We start from the raw sequence: 22,759 nt of genomic DNA on the forward strand, positions 1-22,759 counted from the left end.
TTAACCAGACGCTTTTGAGAAATTTATAAACAGAGTGGGAATGTAGATCTTTCCCCACTATTAATTCACAGCTTCACTTGCCCTTCAAAACTACACTAACTCAATCTAAACATGAAGACTTTTATTAAAATAGCATCATCAAAGTCACTCCAGTCAGGTGCAGCTCTAATATAAAATTATACAGACAAATACCATTAAGAATGTCAAAAATTTACTGATAACTTATTCCAATATTTAAATTAATTCAAATTGTGCTTTCTCTAAACTCTTCTGGATAAATTTTACAGAGAGACATATACTTTAACTGAAATGTTAAAAGCTCAGTTGAACGGTGAACTCAAATTGATTTTCAGAATGTTCAAAATCTCTTCAAAAAATCCTTTTTGAATTAAAATGTCACTGATCTAAACTGATCTCTGGGCATCTGCAGTGCATGTCCACACAAGAGTGGACCTTCGCTCTCCACGGCTAGTTTCTTTCTGTTTGGGGGACCCTAGATTGGTCCAAAGTTGCCCCGGAGAGGTGACTCTGAAGGAGGGGCGCCCCACTGATCACGAAACAACGGCAATTGCTTCGTTTGATCCAGGGAAAGCCCTCCAAACCCAACAGGAGAAAGGCTAGCATGAGATCAGTGTCTACCCCAAGCTGCTTGTAGCCGAAGTCCCAGAGCATGAACCTAGACATCGGTGAACAGCGTGCTTGGAATTGGTGAGAGTACTGATCTTCTTTCTTCTATCTACTATTTAAATCCTTGAAAAGATCCCCAAAGCAAGAAAACCTCCAGAAGTGAAGGAAGGGAACTATATCCCCATTCCCGTACAGATGGAAGCGGCGAATTAACATAAAAGGTAGAAAGAGATATACTAAAATTTGATTTAAAATATTTCAGTCTGGACAAATCTAGGAACTAAAAAACTGTCATACCCTAAAAAAATTCTGATGGAATTATAAAAATATATAACAAAAATAACTTTTTGATTGAAAGAAAAAAAACTGAAAAAAGAAACAACTGCTGACATCTAGTGGAGAATCAGAGACTAGAACACTAACAGTAAGGACTCAGAAATTGGCAGAATGCCCAGAAACATAGAAAAAGCTGTTCCTTTGAATTGCAAATAACCTTGAAGACAGCTGGGAACAAAGGAAGAACCAACTATAAAATTAAAAAGTGTTTGAAAGAAAAAAGAAAGAAAGAAAACACCTGGACTGTTGCTTAAACCTAAGAACTGTTTATGGGGGGGGAGGGGAAACTTAGCTTTTGGCTAATTTTTTAGAGGAGAATTTGCAGGAAGGATTTAAAGTGGCTTAATATACTGAATCTGTAATTTCAATTGACTGATAAATTGACTTTTGAATTAAAACATCGATGAAAGATTATTTGAAGAGGAGAGACAACATGGATATCAAATACGTATCAAAAAATGACAGGATGCTACATTCAATATTTTCTCTTGAAGGACTTCGCCTGGAAAATCAAGGGCCTCCAGAAACAATACTTCAAGACAAGAAAAATACTTTCCCGGAGGAAATATATGTAATGTTAGGACAAATACAAATGATAATAGATTCAAACCACGATGAAATTCGAAACAACTTTGAGGATTTAAATAAGCAAATTTCCAATCTAAATCTACAATTAAAAAATACCCAGGAAATAATAACAAAGGAACAAACAAATCAGACATCAGATTACAAACTAGAAGAGTAGGATCAAATTGATAAAATAACAAAGGAAAAGAATTACAATTTGACACAAACAGGAAAAAATCTACAAGGTTCTCATACAACAGGAAAAATGGAATTATTAGGAGAACTATTAAAGTTTGGGGGACAGAAAGAATTTATCTTTCTTACTTCATCTTTTGTATTCCTAACAACATTTGTAAAAATACAGGAACTGTTGGGAAAGCGGATTACATCAACTTGGAAAATTACTTGGCAAAAGAAGAAAATCAGAGACAGATATAAGAGATTTGACTTGCCCTACCAGATGGACTATTATGTGAATAAACATTTGTTTGAATATGGCTAAAAGAACATAGAATTTCGAACATAAAGGGGCCTTATAACAAGAAGGATAATGAGATTTAAATCAGTGGTTCTCAACCTGACCATTTCACGGGGGTCGCCAAACAACGCAGTCCGCCATTTTTTCCCCTTTTCCTTAGCTGTGCTACTTCCTTTTATTCTATTGGCTTTTGAAAGCCAATAGAATAGACTCTCTTGAATAGAGTCTAATTCTATTGGCTTTCAAAAGCCAATAGGAATTGTCCAGGCTGTCTATGCCCTGCTGAGCCTGCCAAAAGTCCCATTCTGCAAACGGTGCTGCACCAGTTGAGTAGTCCTCGACTTACGACCGGTTGAGTAGTCCTCGACTTACGACCGGTTGGGGGTCGCGGCATTAAAAAGGTTGAGAACCACTGATTTAAATAATATAGTATGTTTTATAATATATTAAATGTTAAAATAGTAGGTTGATATAAGTTTTATTAATATATAAGTAAAATATAAACTGATTAAAAAGGATGTTATATCTAGATACTATAAGACAGATAAAAAGTATAGTATTTTTATAATGCATGACATAAGATATTGGGATGATGTATCTAAATGGGAAAATTTAGACAGTGAGATGATTAATATGAAGAAATTATGACTGATAAGAGTTGGATTTAATATAACGGAATCTAAGTGAACAAAAATTATAAAAATAGGATGCATGCTGAACTAATGAGATGATGGTTATGAGAATAATATAAGCTGAAAAAATGTTATATAAAGAGATAATTATTATTTGTATAAATATAAAAAATGTCTATACCTAATCATTTATATATTGAAAATATTAAGAATTATATTTTGGCTAAGGTTGAAGAAGGAAAATATAAATGGGAGAAGGGAAGATCAAAGAAATGTATTATTAAGTAGCATATTATGGAATTATCAAATTTAATCATTATTGACTGTTAATTAATTATTACTGTCCTTTTTTTCTTGTTAAAATATAAACCAAGACAACATGCTGTGCACTAGGCACTGGAGATTGTTATAGTTAAAAACCAATAAAATATCTATAAAAAAATAAAAATAAACTGATCTCTGTATATGAGTCTATCAGTCTTTATTCCAGAACATCTGGCAACAACTTCTTAGAAGGCGGAAGAGCTAAGCAAATCTCAGCTATTTCCTCAACATTTCTCCCTAAATTTCAGAAGTTTAAACATCTCCCCGTAGTGAATTGCAGCAAAGTGAATTCCAAGGAATTGCTACTTGCTTTCTTATCTTGATTCTTGACTAAAATAAGCACTTTCTTCTTTGCTCATTTGGAGTTATTTAATGGAAAGATATTTCCCTCCTCCATGAGTAAAATATCCCCAACTCTTTAGAATACCGAAAATTGAGATAGTTTTATATATTTTCAAACAGTATATATGAAATGATGCCAATCCGTTCTCTTATTATCTTTTAATTTAAAGACAATATAAGTCCTACCATAGAGCTTTTTCATCCCTACCAGTCCCTAAATCAATTATTTTGCAAAACCTTCCATTCTGACACCCTCCTTCCCCCATCCATTCCTTCTCAATTTATACCCCCTCCTCTTATCCCCTTTTTAGCTGTTCTTCCTAAACATCTTTATCTCTATGAAAGTCTATTTAAAGATTTTCTTCCAGTTCACAATCCCTTTTTTTATGCATCGAGAGAATACTCATAGATGATAGTGCCAATTTTTTTTATCCCACGATAGATTAAATATCAAGTTTACTCTCATTTGTGATGATTCTCTATTGAAATTATAGAAGATTTATGCTGGCTGAAAAGCAGCTTCAGTATTCATTAATGATTAGAAAACTATGAATTGTACTTGATGGATAATTATTACTTACTCTGCTGCCCATTTATATGGCAGATCTGATAAGCTACTGTATAATGAGAAAAGTGCTGAAATTCATAAACAGCACTGCAGTCCAGAAGAAAGAAATCTAATCATTCCTTATGTCTGTTATGCTTAACATCTTTGCAACTTTGGCTTGTTTGTACTTACACATTGTCATTTGGTCAGAAGCCAGTGGTGGAAACATTTTTTGGGTACGATGAAGAAGCATCTCTTGAATCTGACGGCTCTTCAATCTCATACCAAACGGATCGAACAGATCAAACTCCCTGCACACCAGATGATGACTTGGAAGAGGTAATTTATGATATGTATAATGTTCAAAAAGGAATTTATGCTTAAAGAGATATTATATGGAATGTAATTAAATGTATTCTTGTTTTAGTAGTAGTAATATAAACTTTGCAGGGAGATCATTGCAGTATACCATTGACCATGAGCAACAAGGTCTCTTCTAGAGCTGACTTCAAAATGGAGAATATTTAAGTCATACATGGAAGACTTTTCTATCTTATATTTAGAGTGAGGTGTGGTGACTCAGTGGCTTAATGACACTGAGATCGTCTCAGCTCCAACCGTTCAAGCTCTAGCACTGCATAGCAGGGTGAGCTTCTGTTACTCACCTCAGCTTCTTTCCACCTGATAGTTCGAAAGCATGTTTGATGCAAGTAAATAAATAGGGACCATTTTGGTGGGGAGATGAGCTGGTACTGTGTGCAGTAGGCAGATTCCTGACGGCTCCGAACCTTCTCAGTTGAGGCTCCTGTTTGCAAGGCAACCCCGGGAAGGGAAGGGGCCTTGGGTGATGCTGGAAGAAGAGCCACTCATCTCTCTGGTGTGAAGCCAGCTGACCCTCCTGTGGTGCACCTTGGGAAGCACACAAGTATTTCCTATAATAGGGCTAGTACCTTGGTAAGCCAAACTACTATTCTGCAATAGCATTGTAGTCTCCTGGCTACTATAACAATACCATATGCTAATAATAATAATAATAATAATAATAATAATAATAATAATAATAATATCTGAAGAACAATGATGAAGATGCACTGAAATTAGTATATCAGGAAGGCTTACTAACTACTGGAGAGACCAAACTGGCCTACAAGAAAGACCAAATGAAGAACAGAATAGAGGCATGGGAAGACAAATCACTACATGGCCAATACATGAAAAAAATAGATGGGAAAGCAGATAATAATAAAACCTGGCAATGGCTAAGAGCAGGAAAATTGAAGAAAGAGACCGAGGGATTAATTCTGGCTGCACAAGACCAAGCCTTAAGGACAAATGCATACAAAGTCAAAATTGAGAAGACAGCAACAGACAGTAAGGGCCGCCTATGCAAAGAAGCTGAAGAAACAGTGGACCACTTGGTAAGCTGTTGCAAGAAGATTGCACAAACTGATTACAAGCAGCGGCATGACAAAGTAGCAACAATGGTGCATTGGAAGATCTGCAAAAAAGATCATTTGCCTGTAAGCAAAAACTGGTGGGATCATAAAATAGAGAAAGTCATAGAAAATGATAAAATTAAACTGCTCTGGGACTTCAGAATTCAAACAGACAAGCACCTGCAACTTAACACCCCAGACTTAACAATTGTCGATAAGAAAGACAAAAAAGTCTGGATAGTGGACGTGGCAGTGCCTGGAGACAGCAGAATAGACGAGGAAGAACTGGAGAAGATAACAAAATACAAAGACCTACAAATAGAAATAGAAAGACTGTGGCAAAAGCAAGCAAAGGTAGTACCAATAGTCATAGGCGCCTTGGGTGCAATCCCAAAACAACTGGAGCACCACTTGAACACCATTGACATTGACAAATTCGCTATTAGTCAATTGCAAAAAGCGGCCTTACTAGGAACTGCTTCCATCCTGCGACGATATCTGTAATACCATCAAACATCCACATCTGCCTATCCCAGGTCCTGGGTAAGGACTCGATAGGTAGACAAAATGCCATATCCAGTCTGAACATCTGCCTGACTGTGCAATGATCCATAATAATAATAATAATAAATTATGTTTAGAGAAATGTTACTTTAAATTGATTATATGCGATCATTGTTGACTCTTAGTGACCACATAGATTAGCTCCATAGTATCTGTTAAGTTGGACTCTGGTCCAAGAAAAATCATTGGTAGACTTTAAGCTGCGGTTCCTAGTTTGGTCATGTAATTTGGAGACTAGCACAGATTTGGCATTAAAAATATTTTCTGTTAATCCATTAATAACATTTTTTATAATTCTTTCACTGCGTGATTTCATAGAAGAGTTTATACTGTTCATAAACACACTGATGAATGCTTTATTGGGGTCATTGCATCTCCAGTTCAGTTTTGTATTCCTTCTCATACTAGGGTATGGCCAAAGAAGAAACAGAATTAAGATTCAGGCAACTGACAATGGAATATCAAGCTTTACAGAGGGCATATGCACTGTTGCAAGAACAAGTTGGAGGGACGTTGGATGCTGAACGAGAAGTTAAGGTCTAAATGGCTTATATTACATGAAAGTAAAGACTTGTAACCATATCATGTTGCTCTTAAACTTTCTACAAATTTTCCAGTTCCCCTCCCTCTCACTTTTAGAACAGGTGTGTTCATCCTTGGCAACTTTAAGACTTGTGGACTTCAATTCCCAGAATTCCCCAGCCAGCCAAGTCTTAAAATTGCCAAGCTTGGACCCCCCCTCTTCTTTAGAGGGACCTATTTAAAAAGATATGCTGAGAATGGGGCATTAAAGATACACTGTATAGATTTATGCTTTACTGGGAACCACTCCATGTGTGTTAAAAGCTGGGAAGCTAGATAAACATTTTAAATAAAAACCAAACAAATAAATAAATTGTGAGAGGGAGTTGTGTGAAATTATAGGAATGCTTGACATTTAACAAACTTGCTTTGCTTCTCCCACCAATAAATTAAAAACTACACTTATTAAGAAATCCTTTGATTATTGCATTGCAAGTCACATATTTCCAGCATCCCACCAGTAAATCCAGAGCATCTAAATCATGGCTTTCAATCTCTTTTTCTTTTCCTGGCATACTACAACATTTTTTGTTGATTTAAATTTGGAATAAAATTACAATTGTCTGTCTAAGGATGAAGGAAATTACTAAAAATTTACATATAAGCATACACCAAGAAAGCCCTTATTAGCTTGAAAACAGTGCTTAAAGGAAAACCCTTGACATTAAAATCTGTGGAAATTCTAATCCATGTCCTTGAATATTAAATGCCCATACACATTTCATAAAAATATATTCTAAACTGAATAATTTGAGCATGCTGATTTCTGTTTTCTCTTCCTTGTGGATCACCTTTTTTGGAAAAGTACCTTATACACATCTCTGACAAAGTAACTATTTATGATCGCGAAATATATATTTTTATCTCTTTCATTTTTATTCCTATTGCTAAAAGAATTGTTGTGCATGGAAGTTGGAAAGAAGCTTTTCTAGCAAACTAAGCTTCTTTTCCAAAGTAGATAAGTCTGCCAGAACTTTCTAGTGTGTAAGGGTATCAATTTTCCATGGCAAGGAACTGTTTCTTTCAAGTATCATATCTGACTTGGCTAAATATTAAGGCTACACAGTAATAAGGTAATCAGATAACAGGAGGAGAACATTCCCATAATAACTTCCTAGGACCAAATTCTTCACCTGTTCCTTCCACTCCCCACTTATTTATGTTATGATGTGACAATAAGTACCAAATATCAAGGTGGCACAGCAGTTAGAGTGCAGTACTGCAGGCCACTTTAGCTGACTGTGTTCAGCAGGTCAGCGGTTCAAATCTCACCGGCTCAAGGTTGACTCAGCCTTCCATCCTTCCGGGGTAGGTAAAATGAGGACCCAGATTGTTGGGGGCAATGTAAATATATAGATACATTGCTTACTGGTGTACACCGCTTAGAGAGTGCTTGCACTTAAAGCGGTATATAAGTCTCATAAATAAATAAATAAATACCAGGTCTCTGGTAGGTGGGGCAGTCAGCAGGAGGCTTGTCCTGTGGGGTGAGGTGAGGCAAGGTGAGGCAGGGCTGGGGTACCATTGTTGCAGGGTGAGGGAGGGGCCGGGGCGGCTGCTGCCTGACACCATCGGCCCCTGGACACAGAGGCCAGCGAGCGCATGGGGGCCAACAGTGTCCGTCAGCAGCCACAGCCTGCCAGCCCCTCGACTGGCGCACTCTGTGGTTCCACAGCCTGCCACTAGCAGTTCAGAGAAGCCGCCTCTGAGCTGGACAGCTGGCCAACAGCTGAGGAGGCGATGCAGTGGGTCGTGCCCGGGAAAAGGAGAGCATGCGAGGCCAGGAGGGATGAGACAGAGGGGAGAGAAACCAGCTGTGCTGGGATGCATCCAGCCACGTGGAACCTCGGCAAGTTAGCGAGCGACTGCTTGAAGAGGGATTGTTGCCATCTCCGGGGCATGGCATGCGTGCCCACAGAGAGGGCTCCGAGTGTCGCCTCTGGCACGTGTGCCATAGGTTCGCCACCACTGTCCTAGGCACTGGTCTTGAAATGTGATTTTTTGTTTAAACATAAAATTTCAGGGAGTAAACTAGATATTTAAATTTGATAATTATGCATTCTAGCCATGTTGCATGATAATAATAATGAATCTTATAATAATAATAACAAGACCAGTTTCCTTTCTTTTCTGGACATGTGACAAGACCAACTGGTATTTTTCCTCTGCCTCCACGATATAGGATTTATCTATGGAATAATATCTCATGGAATATCAGATGTAATAAATCTAAGGTCTCTGAAAGTAAGCAATTTGCATATATAACCTTATTTATTTGTTTATAACTTTATATGCTGTCTCTCTCACTGATAAGACAACTCTGGACAGCATATAAATTTAATAAATGAATAAATGAATGAATGAATATGAAAGCCTGAGTTTTTAAACAAGAGGAATAAAACTTTTGGAATATGATCTTTGTGGATTTCAATACTGCAGAAATGGAAATCTGATCACATAATTATCGATCTGCTTCCATATTTTCCAGTGTTCCAGTACAATTCCCAATTTAAAAATATATGAAATTTTTTTCTGAGATATGTCTTGAAGATCAATGTGTTTATACATGCATATGTGAATATATAATTAAATATATAATTAAACATTAAATGAAATTGCCGTAAAGTGGAAAATACTAACCAACTCATCCCCAGCTAAGAAGTAAACATCCCTAATGAAAACATGTTTATTTTTAACAAATTTCCTGAATGAAATTGGAATTCAATGGCATTGTAGATGCTAGAAAATAAAAAAAGTAAATGAAGGGTTATTAGTAAAGTTGTACAGGCACATAATTTTTCACCGTTTTGTAACCAATTTCCTATGGTTACTGACAGGTATTACATGAAATCAGTTTTTAATAATCTAAAAGAAATAGGTGATACAGGATGATGAACATGAAAATGTGCCCCTGAAGTATTGGAATTGGTATAAGAAAGCTATGCTGTCTTTAGCATGTATCAGTTCCAATTTCTTATCCTTCCATGAAAACATGTCCTAGGGATAAAATGAATGTACAATTGATTTATTTGAGTGTGTGACTAAATATTCAAGTGTCTGCAATATTTGCTTAGGCCAGGGGTAGACAACCTTGGCTCTTTTATGACTTGTGGACTTCAACTCCCAGAATTCCTGAGCTGGCTCAGGAATTCTGGGAGTTGAAGTCCACGAGTCACAAAAGAGCCAAGGTTGCCTGCCTTAGGCCATTCAGTTTGGTAAGATTGCATTGTAATTTAGCATAGCAGCAATCAGAGTAAGTTTGACATTTCTTCAATCCCATCCTACAGACTCGTGAGCAGCTTCAGGCAGAAATTCAGAGATCCCAAGCTCAAATAGAGGATCTAGAAAAGGCACTTGCTGAACAAGGACAGGTAATATACATTGGGAAAAAAGTGCTTTGTGCTAGTTCACATTATTGTAACAAATTTATCAAAAGTTATCACTATAAGATAACTAACAATAGGACAGTTCACAAGGAAGCAGTGCTTTTTTTGTAAAAAAAAAAAAAAAAAAAAGTGCCTGAACTCACACATGTCATACAACCCGCCTTGACTACCCTACAAGGTTCCATCCAAAAAAGGTGCCGAAACTCCTTTCTGGGTGTTCTATGACAAAAAAAAGCTCTGCATGGAAGTATGAGCAAAATCCAATTCCCTGTGCATTCCAAGCTTTCCTAGAGATTGTCCAAGTTTTCCAAAAATTAATCTGCTGAATTGAAAATGGTTCTGAACATTGCGTTTGGGATGAAGCAGGCTTGTTTTCGGGTTGAACTATGTCTGTAATCTTATACCCCTTTTCCATTTCACGGGATTAATTTCTGGAAAATCACTGAATGATCTAGAGGAGGAGTGAATTTAATTCTGAATTAATTTTCCTGATAATTCCATTCATGGGACATACCGTAAGTCTGAAATATTTCTGTATTTCTATATTTCTAAAGCTAAATCAGTTTATATGTATAAAATAGTCCAAGTAAAATCTCTCCTTCTTTACTGGAAACAGAAATAGAATTCAGTTCCACATTTTCTGATTCCTTCGTTCCACTAACCTGCAAGTTATAATTTAAATTATAGTTAAATACACCAGTTCCAAATTCTGGACAGGTTAGATCTTAGTTTACTATAAACCATATTTCCTGGTTTTATTTATTATTTATTTAAATTAATAATAAACAAGTAAGTTTGTTTATTTATTAGATTTATATCCTGCCTTTATTCCAAGAGCTCAAGGCAGCATGCATAGCATTGTATCCTTGAATTTTCCCCATAGAAACAAATCTGTGAGATAAGTTTGGTGAGAGAGCTATTGGATCAAAATCCCCTAGTGAGCTGAAGGTTGATTCAAGTCCAGCACCTTCCATACTATATCACATAATGAGCCATGGTGGCACAGTGGTTAGAATGCAGTATTGCAGGCTAACACTGCCCACTGCCAGGAGTTTGATCCTGACCGAGGTCTTCCATTCTTCCGAGATCAGGAAAATGAGAACCAGATTGTTGGAGGCAATATGCTGATTCTGTAAATTGCTTAAAGAGGGCTGTAAAACGCTATGAAGTGGTATGTAAGTCTAAGTGTTATTGCTATTAATATTTGAAATGTGCTGCAATCCTGCAGTCCATTTTTATTCATGCTCCCTTTCTGTCCATTAAACAATGCTTTATTATTTTGTGTGAATGGAGCAATGAGTATTAAAATTCAAAGCAGCGCAGGCAGAGAGAGAAAGATGATCTCAGAAAAAAGACAAATGGCAGAAAACGAGAACTGTCCATCAAATACCATGGCTCAAAATCCAAATCCAGCAATTTGAATTATACTTGAAAATCAACAAGAAGTTAGTGTAGAATGTTCTGAATATAACTTAGGTTCTGTCCTTAAAATTTACTGAATTTTGTGTTTCAATCTATCAGAATAAACACTGTATAAAAAAACATAATAAGCTTCTATATTGAATGCATTTTATGCAGTTCTGACATCAACATTTCTATATCAATATAAATCAATATTTTATCAGTTATATATGCTTTTCATTTGATTTATTGCCCTTAAAAACAGAACTTCATGATTTCCATTCATATCATGATCTCTTTTTGGAGTTTATATTGTATAGGCTGCTCAACATCCAGTTGTTTTCCTCTAAATCAAATACACTCACAATTTTTTTTTGCTTTAACCATTTTGTTACTTAAATCTAGTACTTGCCAGATGAGTTGGACCTTTATTACTAACCTTTTAATATCTCTAGCCAGAATGGAAAGTGCCATAATGACAGGTATTATATAAAGGTTGAGAGAGGTTGGATCTCTGTTTCATGTATATTTATATATTGTGTTTTTCCAATTCAATTGTTTCCATTTTTTTCTGGAAAAGGTGAGCCGAAATTTAGAAGAAATGTCAGAAAATTGATTTTCAATTGTTCAAATATTACAACTGAAGTGTGGAGAGATGTGTCCTAATTAACCTGAAGAGAAATTCTTTTAAAAATACCAGAGCTTGGCTGATTCTTATAAAACTTGTAAAACCCACTTACCTAACAGAAGAAACTTTAAGTGATTAATATGGAGCAGTGGCAAGAAAAATATTCCTTTAACGTCTCTCACCCTCCTAATTGGTCAAATAGTACCAGAATGCCTCACCCCTTTTATTTTATTCATTTATTGTTAAATTTATTTGCCACCTACCTCTCCATGGGGCTACACTAAGTGGCTTACAACAATAATAATGGAGAAATGTTAAGAGGTGTAAATATAATAGTAACAAAGTAATGGGACAATAGAATAAACAATAAGAAAGAAAACAATGAGACTACAGCGATATAAGAATAAAAGATGAATGGGTAGGGAAGCAGGGAACCAGGAGAGAAGTGGGGTTTGGTATCAATCTAATAGCCACCTCTGGTATGATTTTGTCTTTAACAGTCTGTCTTTTGTCACATTGTTGTAGGAGTCAAGCTACTCAGATTCTTTGTGGTTTCTTTTCACTTTTCAGGGTGAACCTCTCATTTTCTCTCCTGTCCTTATCATCATCCTAGAATTGTTGAGACTTGGCAGCCTTTGTTGGACAATCTAGAAATGTCCAAACACCTGCTGTCCGTGTTCATACTCATCCTTCCTTGCTGCACATTTAAAAGTCCTTTGACTTTTTTTTCCTTTTCAAGCATTGCCTCTACCTAAAGCTGCTGCCAATCTCATTTCCAGGGAGAGATTGATTTGATTCTTATTTGAGCTCTATTTATTTTGTTTTGTATGAGAAATTTTTATTATAGTCCTAGAGAAAAGATTTTTTTTTCTCCCAGAAATGCACTTACTAAATCTATAGCTTAGTTCTTGATCTCATTTAGTTTTAAGCTCAATTTTGGCTATAAAACTGAGATTTTGGAAGGTAACTTGGATGTATATATTATTGAGGGTTCCTTAGTGCTCTCTGAGTTTGGTTGTTTTCTTGCAGATGTTTCATTACCCAAACTAGGTAACACCATCAGTAGATAGTTAGGAGTGGGGTTTGCTCTCAGTTTATATTCGTGTGGCTTGCCCTGTCAGTGTTGGGCAGGGGTGTTGTCTTATAGATCTTTGCTTGGCCTGTTTACTGTTGGCTTCTTTGGTCATTCCTTGTTTGTGGTATTGTTTATTTATTGTTGATCTGATGTTAATCTTTGTGTTCATCTGGGTGCTGATTGATGGGGAGGTGTTTTGATCTTTTTTTGCTTGTTGATTGTCTCTTTTGCATAGTATGGAAATATTGTTTATGTCTATGGGTCTATTGATGGCTAATTTGTCAGAATGCCAATGTTTCTAGAAATTCCCTAGCATTTTGGACTTGGCTTAGTCTAAGATGGTTACAGTTTCCCAATTGAAACTATGGTTACGTCTGTCTATATGTTGTGAAATTAAAGAGTTTTCACCATGTCTTCTGACTGCTGTTGGTGTTCATGGATGTATTCTGCTAGTCTTCTGCCTGATTATCCTACAAAGTCGCTGTTGCAGTCATTACACTGTATGTTGTTAGATGACTCCTGTTTTTTTCTTTAGCTGCTGCTGGGTATTTGGCTTACTTGGGATGTTTTGAAGGGTTTTAGTTGGCTTGGTTCCTAAGCTGATTCCATGTGGATGTAGTAGTCCAGGAGTCTTCAAACTTGGCCCTTTTATGACTTGTGGACTTCAATTCCCAAAAATCCTTAGCCAGTGTGCCAGGCTGAAGAATTCTGAGAGTTGAAGTCCACAAGTCATAAAAGGGCCAAGTTTGAAGACCCCTGTAGTAGTCTGTTGGTGGTTTCTGAGATGTTCGATTCATGGCAACTAAGCTCAGAGGGCATTAAAGACGACTCATTTCAACTCTGAGCTACAAATATTTTCCTTTATTGGTATATATTATTGGTGTATAATCCAGAAACACAGTCCTTTGGGTTAGCTCTTTCTCTTGAACAGATGCTTTGTTCTTGCTTTGTTCCCTCTATTTTTCTTATTTTTTCTTATTTTATCATAGAAAATAAAATATAAAACAGTAAAACAAAAACAAACAAAATGAAACAAAAGCATACATTCAACCCTAACAACAACAACAAAAAGAAAAAAAATAGTGTGTTTCATTTCAGTGATCTTCAAAGGACAGATCATCAGCTGTTGGAAAGTCAAAATGTATTTTTCTCTAGAAACTACTGAAGCCAAATCAGGAAGACAAATTTCAGCTGTGCTTTCCTAGTTTCTTATGCACGTATATTCTCTCTTCAAATGTTTTGCCTTTTTAAAAGATTCATGGTGTTTTCCCATCTCTTTTCTCTAACACTAATTTTTTTTTTAAGGACATGAAGTGGATTGAAGAAAAGCAGGCTTTATACAAAAGAAACCAAGAGCTTGTGGAAAAGGTATCTTCCACTTTCATAAGAAACATAAAAATAAGTGTAAATGTATCAGTAAAGAAAAATCCTAAGGCAAAAGAGCATTTCATGAAATGTATTTGTTTGGTGAAGTCCTTTGTGAAAAGGGTATATTATTTGAGTCCAAACTTATAGAAGAATTGTCACCAGACAGAAATGGTGGGGTTTTTTTGTATTCTCAATGTTGTTTAGACATCTTCATTCCTATTTCAATTCTGAAGATTAAAATAACATAAACTATAAAATTGTGACTTTCATTTTTTGTAGAATGACAACAACATTTAGCCTTTCTAGTTTTCACATATACCTCAGCTCTGACATTTGTTTTTAAAATTGGTTAATACTATTATCTACATATAGAAGTGTGAGGATGAGCAGTGGTGGTTTGATATAGTATAATCCTGAGTTAATGGCTGCAGCAGAATTAGAGATCACACTCTTAGCTTCCATAATCTGTTCTCTAGTCATTGTATAATAAAAACAAGCTATTGACAAAAAAAGGGGGAAATCCTTCTGCTTTTCTAGATAAAACAAATGGAAGTAGAAGAAGCTCGGCTAAAGCATGAGGTTCAGGATGCTAAAGATCAAAATGAACTGTTGGAATTTAGAATATTAGAACTTGAGGTAAGTAAGTACCAGAAGTTTTGAGTTCTATCATGTTTCCAAGTTTTGTCATGTGTTCCTCATTCACTATGGCTCATGGGACATTATTGGAGTATAGGAGGTCATCTAGGAAGCTCTGCCAGAGTAGTTTCAATATAAGGCATGATTACATTAATCACTTGGTTCCATATATTGGGCAAATTCATGTATTGGTCTTCAGTGTATTCTGGTTTGCCAAGTGCAGTTTCCATCACCCTTCAGGTTCCTCCCCTCTTCCTTCTGTTGGGTCATCATTTTAGACAAAACAAATGGTGTTTGCTAGCATTGGCATATTTAAACAACTATTTATCACTGCAATTCCTAGCAGGGTGACAAGTTGTGTTAAGTGGAAATAAATGCTGATAAGATGATCAATGTAAGCCTGATGCTTCCTTTCATTAGCTTTAGCTTGCATGAGCCTTATTAAATTAGGGCTTATATGTCTTTCTCAACCTGGTGGTCTTCAGATAGGTCAGACTGCAACTCCCCTCATCCTCCAGCTTGCTTTAGGTTAGACTAATTTTGCTTTTTAAGAGAACAAGCAGTAAATGTGCAACCTTCTATATTAGTGATGGCAAACCTTTTAGAGACCGAGTGCCCAAAAACTGGCCACGCCCCCGCTCCACCCCCCTGCCCTGCCCCTGCTCTACGCCCCCGCCCCGTCTGCCCACACGACCACTCACCGCCTCCAGGGCCCGCCACAGATCGCCCAGGCAACCTAGCAGCACTATGGTGGCCAGACGCTCTGCCCGCACCCTGCAGGATCAACTGCATGATGGGGTGTGAGGGCAGAGTCTTGTCTAAGCTGCATGGCTGCCATGTCCTTGGCTGTGCTGCTCCGTGTGGGCCACGCTTGAGGGTGACTCTCCTTCAGGGAGGCTGCTGGAGAGGAGGGGGTCACGGGGGGAGGCAAGACTGGGGCAATGGCACATGTGCCCACAGAGAGGGCTCCGAGTGCTGCCTCTGGCACCTGTGGCATAGGTTCGCCACCACTGTTCTATAAAATAGATCTAAGCAGCTTTGAATGTAAAAAAAAAACAAATACAGGTAGTCCTCAACTTACAACCACAATTGAGCCCAAAAGTTCTGTAAGAATAGAATAGAATAGAATAGAATAGAATAGAATAGAATAGAATAGAATAGAATAGAATGCAATGCAATGCATTGGAAGGGACTTGGAGGTCATCTAGTCCAACCCCCTGCTCAGGCAGGAATCCCTATACCATTTCAGACAAATGGTTGTCTAACCTCTTCTTAAAAACTTCCAATGATGGAGCATTCACAACTTCTGGAGGCAGAAATTAATTGTTAATTGTTCTAACTGTCAGGAAATTTCTCCTTAGTTCTTGGTTGCTTCTCTCTTTGATTAGTTTCCATCCGTTGCTTCTTGTCCTGCCTTCAGGTGCTTTGGAGAATAGCTTGACTCCCTCTTCTTTGTGGCAGCCCCTGAGATATTGGAACACTGCTAATATGTCCCCCCTCATCTTCTCTTCGTTAAACTAGACATACCCAATTCCAGCAACCAGTCTTTATATATTTTAGCCTCCAGTCCCCTAATCATCTTTGTTGCTCTTCTCTGTACTCTTTCTAGAGTCTCAACATCTTTTTTACATCGTGGTGACCAAAACTGGGTGCAGTATTCCAGGTGTAGCCTTACCAAGGCCTTGTAAAGTGATATTAACACTTCACGGGATCTTGATTCTATCCCTCTGTTAATGCAGCCTAGAACTGTGTTGGCTTTTTTGGCAGCTGCAGTACACTGCTGACTCATATTTAAGTGATTGTCCACCAGGACTCCAAGATCCCTCTCACAGTTACTATTGAGCAAGGTACCACCTATACTGTACCTGTGCAATAGAGGTACCAGTTCTGTTGTTAAGTGAGACATTTGTTAAGTGAGGTTTGCCCCATTTTACAACCTTTCTTGCCATAGTTATTAAGTGAATCATTGCAGTTTTTAAATTAGTAACCTGGTTGTTAAGTGAATCTGGCTTCCCCGTTGACTTTGCTTGTGAGAAGGTTGCAAAGGTTGATCACATGACGCTGGGACACCACAACTGTCATAAATATGAACCAGTTACCAAACGTCTGAATTCTGATCATATGCCCATAGGGATGCTGCAACAGTGGTGTGAAAAATGGTCATAAATCACTGTTTTCAGTGTTGAGGTAACTGTGAATGGTCACTAAATGAACTGTTGTAAGTTGAGGACTACCTGTACATATCCCATCTTGTCCTTTGACCCACCCCTTTGTCTGTTTGTAGAAGTGTTGCCTTTGAAGAAACATTATGAATGAGTATCGTGAGTCTGTACATCATGCCAACCCAACCCATCATTCTCCCTGCTTCCCCAAAACTACTTTAAGGGCTGAAATTAAGCAATTGCTGTCTCCTCCTCCAAGTCAATCACTGTTCCTAATTTGATTTATGTCATTAAAAACTGGAGTTTAAGATTTTTTAAAACTTGGTAAAAATAAAAGGAAGGTAATAACAGGTATAAGCCTAAAAACCTTGTATCTTTTGTCTTTGGGTTGATGAAATAACTTCTGATCTGGCTACCAAGATAATACGATGCTTCCCAGTTCTTTCACCTCTATTTCTTCATTAAGCTTCTTTAAAATCACTTGCCTGTCCTTATTTTGGTAACCCTTCTGCAGTTTGACTTGATTATCTTTTCTTTTGGCACACATGCACCCACTTTAGAACTGGTTATGTTTATGTACCCTAGAGTGGGCTTCTTACAGTGCTATAGTTTTCATATTTTTGCATTTGTAGCTTTTACTGGGAGATAGTTTTACAAGTAGTTTCCTCTAGCCAGGATTTTTCAGCAATCAGGAAATCATTTTTCTTCTCTGCCACACTGTTGTGTTCTGGGCTGGGGTATGGTCCACAATAGTGTCGTGCACAATCCCTTGCCTTTTTGGCTACCTTGGCCTGCCATATATTTGCACCCACCCCAATAACTCCTGCAGTTTTTTCTTAAATGTATTGCTTACTAAAGCTGCATCTTCTGTGAATATTTCCAGTATTTTTCCTGAACAGGTAGTAAAAGAAAAAAGAGGAAAAATCATAGATAAAAAGTCAATAGGTATTAACTTCTACTTGGCATAGCAATTTACATTGGCTCACAGAAGTCCCTGTGCATTAAGATTGAGACCCAGCTTAAATGAAAGCAAATATAACTCCTGATCCAGGACATATCTCTGTATTAGTAAAATTGGACATCTTTCCTGCACTTTATGCACAATGGAATTTCACAATGTCTCCACTAGTCCTCAGTTTACAACAATTCATTTAGTGACCGTTCAAAGTTACAACGGCAGTGAAAAAAGTGACTTATGACCTTTTTTCACACCTCTGACTGTTGCAGCATCCCCATGGTCATGTGATCAAAATTCAGACACTTGGCAACCGACTCATATTTATAACCGTTGCAGTGCCCCAAGGTCATGTGATCCCCTTCTGCGACCTTTTGACAAGCAAAGGATCTGGGGAAACCGGATTCCCTTAACAACTGTGTTACTAACTGAACAACTGCAGTGATTCACTTAACAACGGTGCCGAGAAAGGTTGTAAGACAGGACGAAACTCACTTAACAAATGTTTTGCTTAGCAACAGAAATTTTGGGCTCAATTGTGGTCGTAGGTTGAGGGCTACTTGGTACTATCTGAGAGCAATTTGTACCCATCTGCTAAATAAATGGCAGATTTCTATCTGGTACCTACTTCTGTAAATCTTACCTTCTCTTTGTAAGAGTGACGGCTGCCCCAGAATCAAAACTGATGCCATCTGGTGGTTCATGAGGAGTTCATCACTTTGTCTGGTTTGTTTTCATATGTCTTTCCTAAGGTTCTGCTGCAGCCCAAGGTGCACAATCCAGTATGATGAGCTTTTACAGTGAAAGTGAGGAAAGCCTAACCTTCTCAGACTTTGTATTCCCAGCATATTAGAAACATAAACATGATATTACTTATTTGGGGGGGGGACATTGTAGCTTTTGGTCTTAGTCCCTTCCAGACAGCCACCTATTGTCAGGAGCATTTTTGTGATGCTTCATTATAGCACTTTAATGTTCTGACAATTTCCCTCTGGCCAATGGGAAGGGGCTAAAAATAGCAGCTTGCCCTGGCCTGCCGTCTTCTTCATTCACTCTTCATCAAGTTTGCTTTTTGTGATGAGGAAAAGGAAAGAAAAGCAGCGCCAAGAAACCAGCCACTAAGAAGGGATGCAGCAAAGCCATCTAGAGCTGAAGACAAAGCGCCATCTTCACCTAAGGTGCAAAAACCCTCCGAGAATCATGAGGGAAAAATCTCCTCAGAAACTCTCTTTCTCTCTTCTTCTTCTTCTTCTTCTTCTTCTTCTTCTTCTTCTTCTTCTTCTTCTTCTTCTTCTTCTTCTTCTTCTTCTTCTTCTTCTTCTTCTTCTTCTTCTTCTTCTTCTTCTTCTTCTTTTCGCATTTCTTCAGGAGCAGCAGTGCAGCTAATAATTTTCTGCCACTCAAAGTGGCCAAAACACAATCCTTAAACAAAGTTTCTAATTTATCAACTTAAATAGTTGATATTTTTTGTAGCTTACATTGGAAAATTAACTAATGAAATTGTATTGTCGGCTAAGCTGATGATTTTTTTTTTTGCACAAATAATTTGATTGTAGGAGAGAGAGAGAAGATCACCAGCAATTAATTTTCATCACATTCCTTTTACGGAAGGGAAAAGTCCCCTCCAAGTCTATTGCGAGGCAGAAGGCGTAACAGTAAGTAATTCCCAGTTGCTCTTGTTACAGTTTTTAATTCTTGTTTCTCGTTTGGTCTAATATTGTGTTCTTTTCACATGACCATTTCTTTCCCGCTAGGATATACTAGTAGCAGAGTTGATGAAAAAGCTGGATATTTTAGGGGATAACGCCGTAAGTGTATGTTCCTTTAATTAATTGTGCATGTTTCAGTGAATGTGTTTTGTTCTTTTGCTCAAGCTGCATTAAATGTGATTGATTTTATTTGTTATAATTAAGTAACATTTTGACATGGAGAAGTCTTTGTTTCAGATCGATACTTCATCATACCTAGTTTATAAAGAATGTCAATTATATAAGTCAGGGTTAGGTAGACACAGGTCACATGCAATCTCCCAGTCCTCCCCATCCCCTAGAGACCCCCTGAAATGGAAAGAACAACAGTGTTTAGATTAGGGTTTAGGGGAGGATTAAATATTTTTGTCTGGATGAAGTAGCTAAGGGCTGAAAACAGATGCATTAACCCTTATATCACCCACTTGTGTGATATCATTATACCAACAACCAGTGCTTTTTTTGTAAAAAAAAAAAAAAAAAGGTGCCAGAACTCACACACATCATACAACCCGCCTTGCCTACCCTACAAGGTTCCATCCAAAAAAGATGCCGGAACTCCGTTCTGGGCGTTCTATGACAAAAAAAACGCCCTGCCAACAACCATTATACTGCCTCCAATCTATTATCTTATGGAATAAGACAGAAGTTGGTAACAAATAATCTATAGGCCACTATCGCCTCTCCCAGTATCCTATCAGAAACCCTGGAGAGAGTTAAATTTGGGAGTGTGTGTATGTCACAATGATGATTATGACCATGATGCCACTGGGTGTACCTTTCCATGTTGCATCTGTCAGGTAAGGTACAACATGGAAAGTAATTTTCAGGCACAATAAAGTTACTTACACCTTGACAAGCTATGTCAAGGTTCTGATAGACAAGACCAAATAAATCAGAACTCTAAGGCTTGAGATTTCCTCAAAGAACATGTTTATTGGTTACATAGTATTGGCACAATCAAAAGTGAAACCAAGACTAAAGTTCCCTTCAGAAAGCAACAATATTACAAAGTTGAATTTCCCCTCCCCTCCCCAGCGCTATGCAATTCCCCAGTAGAAGAGTTTGATGGACTTTCTAACTAAATGCTCCTGCCCCTATCTAACTGACAGAAATGACCTTGGTTCCCACAGGACAGTAAAATGTTTAGACTAGTAGAAATCCTCCATCCCCCTCCCAATCCTGTGGCAACTTGGAACAAAGAAAGTGGCTGTAGCCAGGTTCCTTGTAGAGTTGACAAGCTAACTTAATATTGTAATTTGGGGATTGGATATTTTTTTACTAGTGTTTTGCTAGTGTTCTACTATTCTTTGCTACTTTTAAAAATCTTTTAATTGTATAAAGAATTATGTTTTAGAACATACCACAGTTTGAGACAGAAGCATGACTGAAATGAATTAATTTTTGTTTATGTTGAGATGGTCTGTACAATCCAATGCCTGTTGGCTTCATCTGGACCCCAAATCCTTTTCTAGAGCCTCCTCAACATATTTATTTATTTATTTGTGTTATTTATTTGTTTGTTTATTAAATGTACTGCTTATGGCACCATTTAATTTTCCCAATATGTCACGGCAACATCTAATTGGAAGCAAAGAAAAGCAGGGTAGACTTTTCTTTCATTTAAGAGAAGTTATGTTTGTCTGAGCCTTAATCATATATTCTTCCCTTTCCAGATGTTTTAAAAACATTATTTAAAGAATTTATAGGTATGTCCAACTTGAACAAGGTGGCTCTGGCAGCTTACAGAAAACTATCAAGATTTAAAAAACAACAATCAGCCATAAAAATCAGAAACAGGCAAACTGGCCCACATTCACACCCTCTCTCGTGAATTTATTCATCCCAGCCCCAACCCTGGCGGGAATAGTCATGTTTTTATGTTTTCCTAAATACCAGCAGGGCTGTGGCCAAATGAATGTTGAGAATGAGAGAGACTATTCCAAAGGGCAGATTTTCCATTTTGCCGAGATTGATCTAGGCATCAGCAGTTAGCAGATTTACACTGATGAGAGGGAAGTGGAGTGGGTCATAAATTAGGCTTCTCATTTCTTTCTAGTGATTAATTTGCAGATACTGAGGCATTTATGGGCAGATGTTCAATGCAACCAATAGGCAATTATTTTCAGAGGAGAGGATTGGAGAACTCCAGATCTTTTTTGTGAAGTCAGGGAGGGGGGGAATAAAGTGCAAATGAGCTTCTTATAAACAAATAAAAAGACTGTTTTTTCAGGATACCTTCAAATGACTTCAGGATTTGTTCCCTGTATTGTTTCATAAAATCAAAGATGTGATTTACTGTTGCTGTTCCAGATTTCCAAGTTCTAACATCTGGAAGCGAATAGATCTAAATAAATAATGTTATTTATTTACATCATCATGTTTCTTCTCATATTTATTGAGAATTCATAATTGATACTTCAGAGATGGAGTAAGACAACGTCTGTGTATTTATCTGAAGTGGCTTGCAGAGATCAACCCATTTCAACACCCCCTGATCGTGGAATGTTATCTTGAAATTACAATCTGTACTATCCTGAGAAAGTACTATTTTTGATTTATAGTTTTAAGAAATGTTTAAATATTCAGGACAAGAGCAGCCTCGGGAAGGGAAAAACAATGCAGAGACGTAGGCTGTGATAATACTTTTATTCTGCTCTTAATTTAGAACTTAACGAATGAGGAGCAAGTTGTAGTCATACAAGCAAGAACAGTTTTGACACTGGCAGAAAAGGTAATGGGGATGTCGTTTCTTTTGCCGAGAGGGATTCAGTGTCCAGTTACATTAGCATAACTTATTCTCTGATGCAACACTACTGTGTCATGATTTATAAAAGTAGAGGAAATATAACAGGTTTGACATCCTCTTTAACCTTGCCTTCAAAAACGTATCTAAGATTTGATCATACTGTGTTTCCCTGAAAATAAGACTGGTCTTTTTTTTTTTTTTCCTCCAAAAGAGGCA

At 37.4% G+C, this 22,759-nt stretch overlaps 1 protein-coding gene across 25 annotated transcripts in view; it reads left to right on the plus strand.

The window, feature by feature from the left end:
• JAKMIP3 (Janus kinase and microtubule interacting protein 3) overlaps positions 1-22,759 on the plus strand; it is a 118,876-nt gene that overhangs the window by 83,249 nt on the left and 12,868 nt on the right. For 15 of the 25 annotated variants that reach the window (XM_039337413.1, XM_039337421.1, XM_039337407.1 and 12 more), the window contains 8 exons: positions 4,064-4,192; positions 6,262-6,390; positions 9,723-9,806; positions 14,231-14,293; positions 14,831-14,929; positions 19,603-19,701; positions 19,801-19,860; positions 22,463-22,528. In XM_039337413.1, coding sequence (XP_039193347.1) covers positions 4,064-4,192; positions 6,262-6,390; positions 9,723-9,806; positions 14,231-14,293; positions 14,831-14,929; positions 19,603-19,701; positions 19,801-19,860; positions 22,463-22,528 — 729 coding nt within the window. The remainder of the gene's footprint in view (positions 1-4,063; positions 4,193-6,261; positions 6,391-9,722; positions 9,807-14,230; positions 14,294-14,830; positions 14,930-19,602; positions 19,702-19,800; positions 19,861-22,462; positions 22,529-22,759) is intronic. The other 10 variants (XM_039337415.1, XM_039337412.1, XM_039337420.1 and 7 more) reach the window with 3 other exon arrangements.

Source organism: Crotalus tigris, unplaced genomic scaffold (genome assembly GCF_016545835.1).
Source record: "Crotalus tigris isolate CLP2741 ecotype Arizona unplaced genomic scaffold, ASM1654583v1 scf7180000017678.2327064, whole genome shotgun sequence".
Classification (NCBI taxonomy): Eukaryota; Metazoa; Chordata; class Lepidosauria; order Squamata; family Viperidae; genus Crotalus; species Crotalus tigris.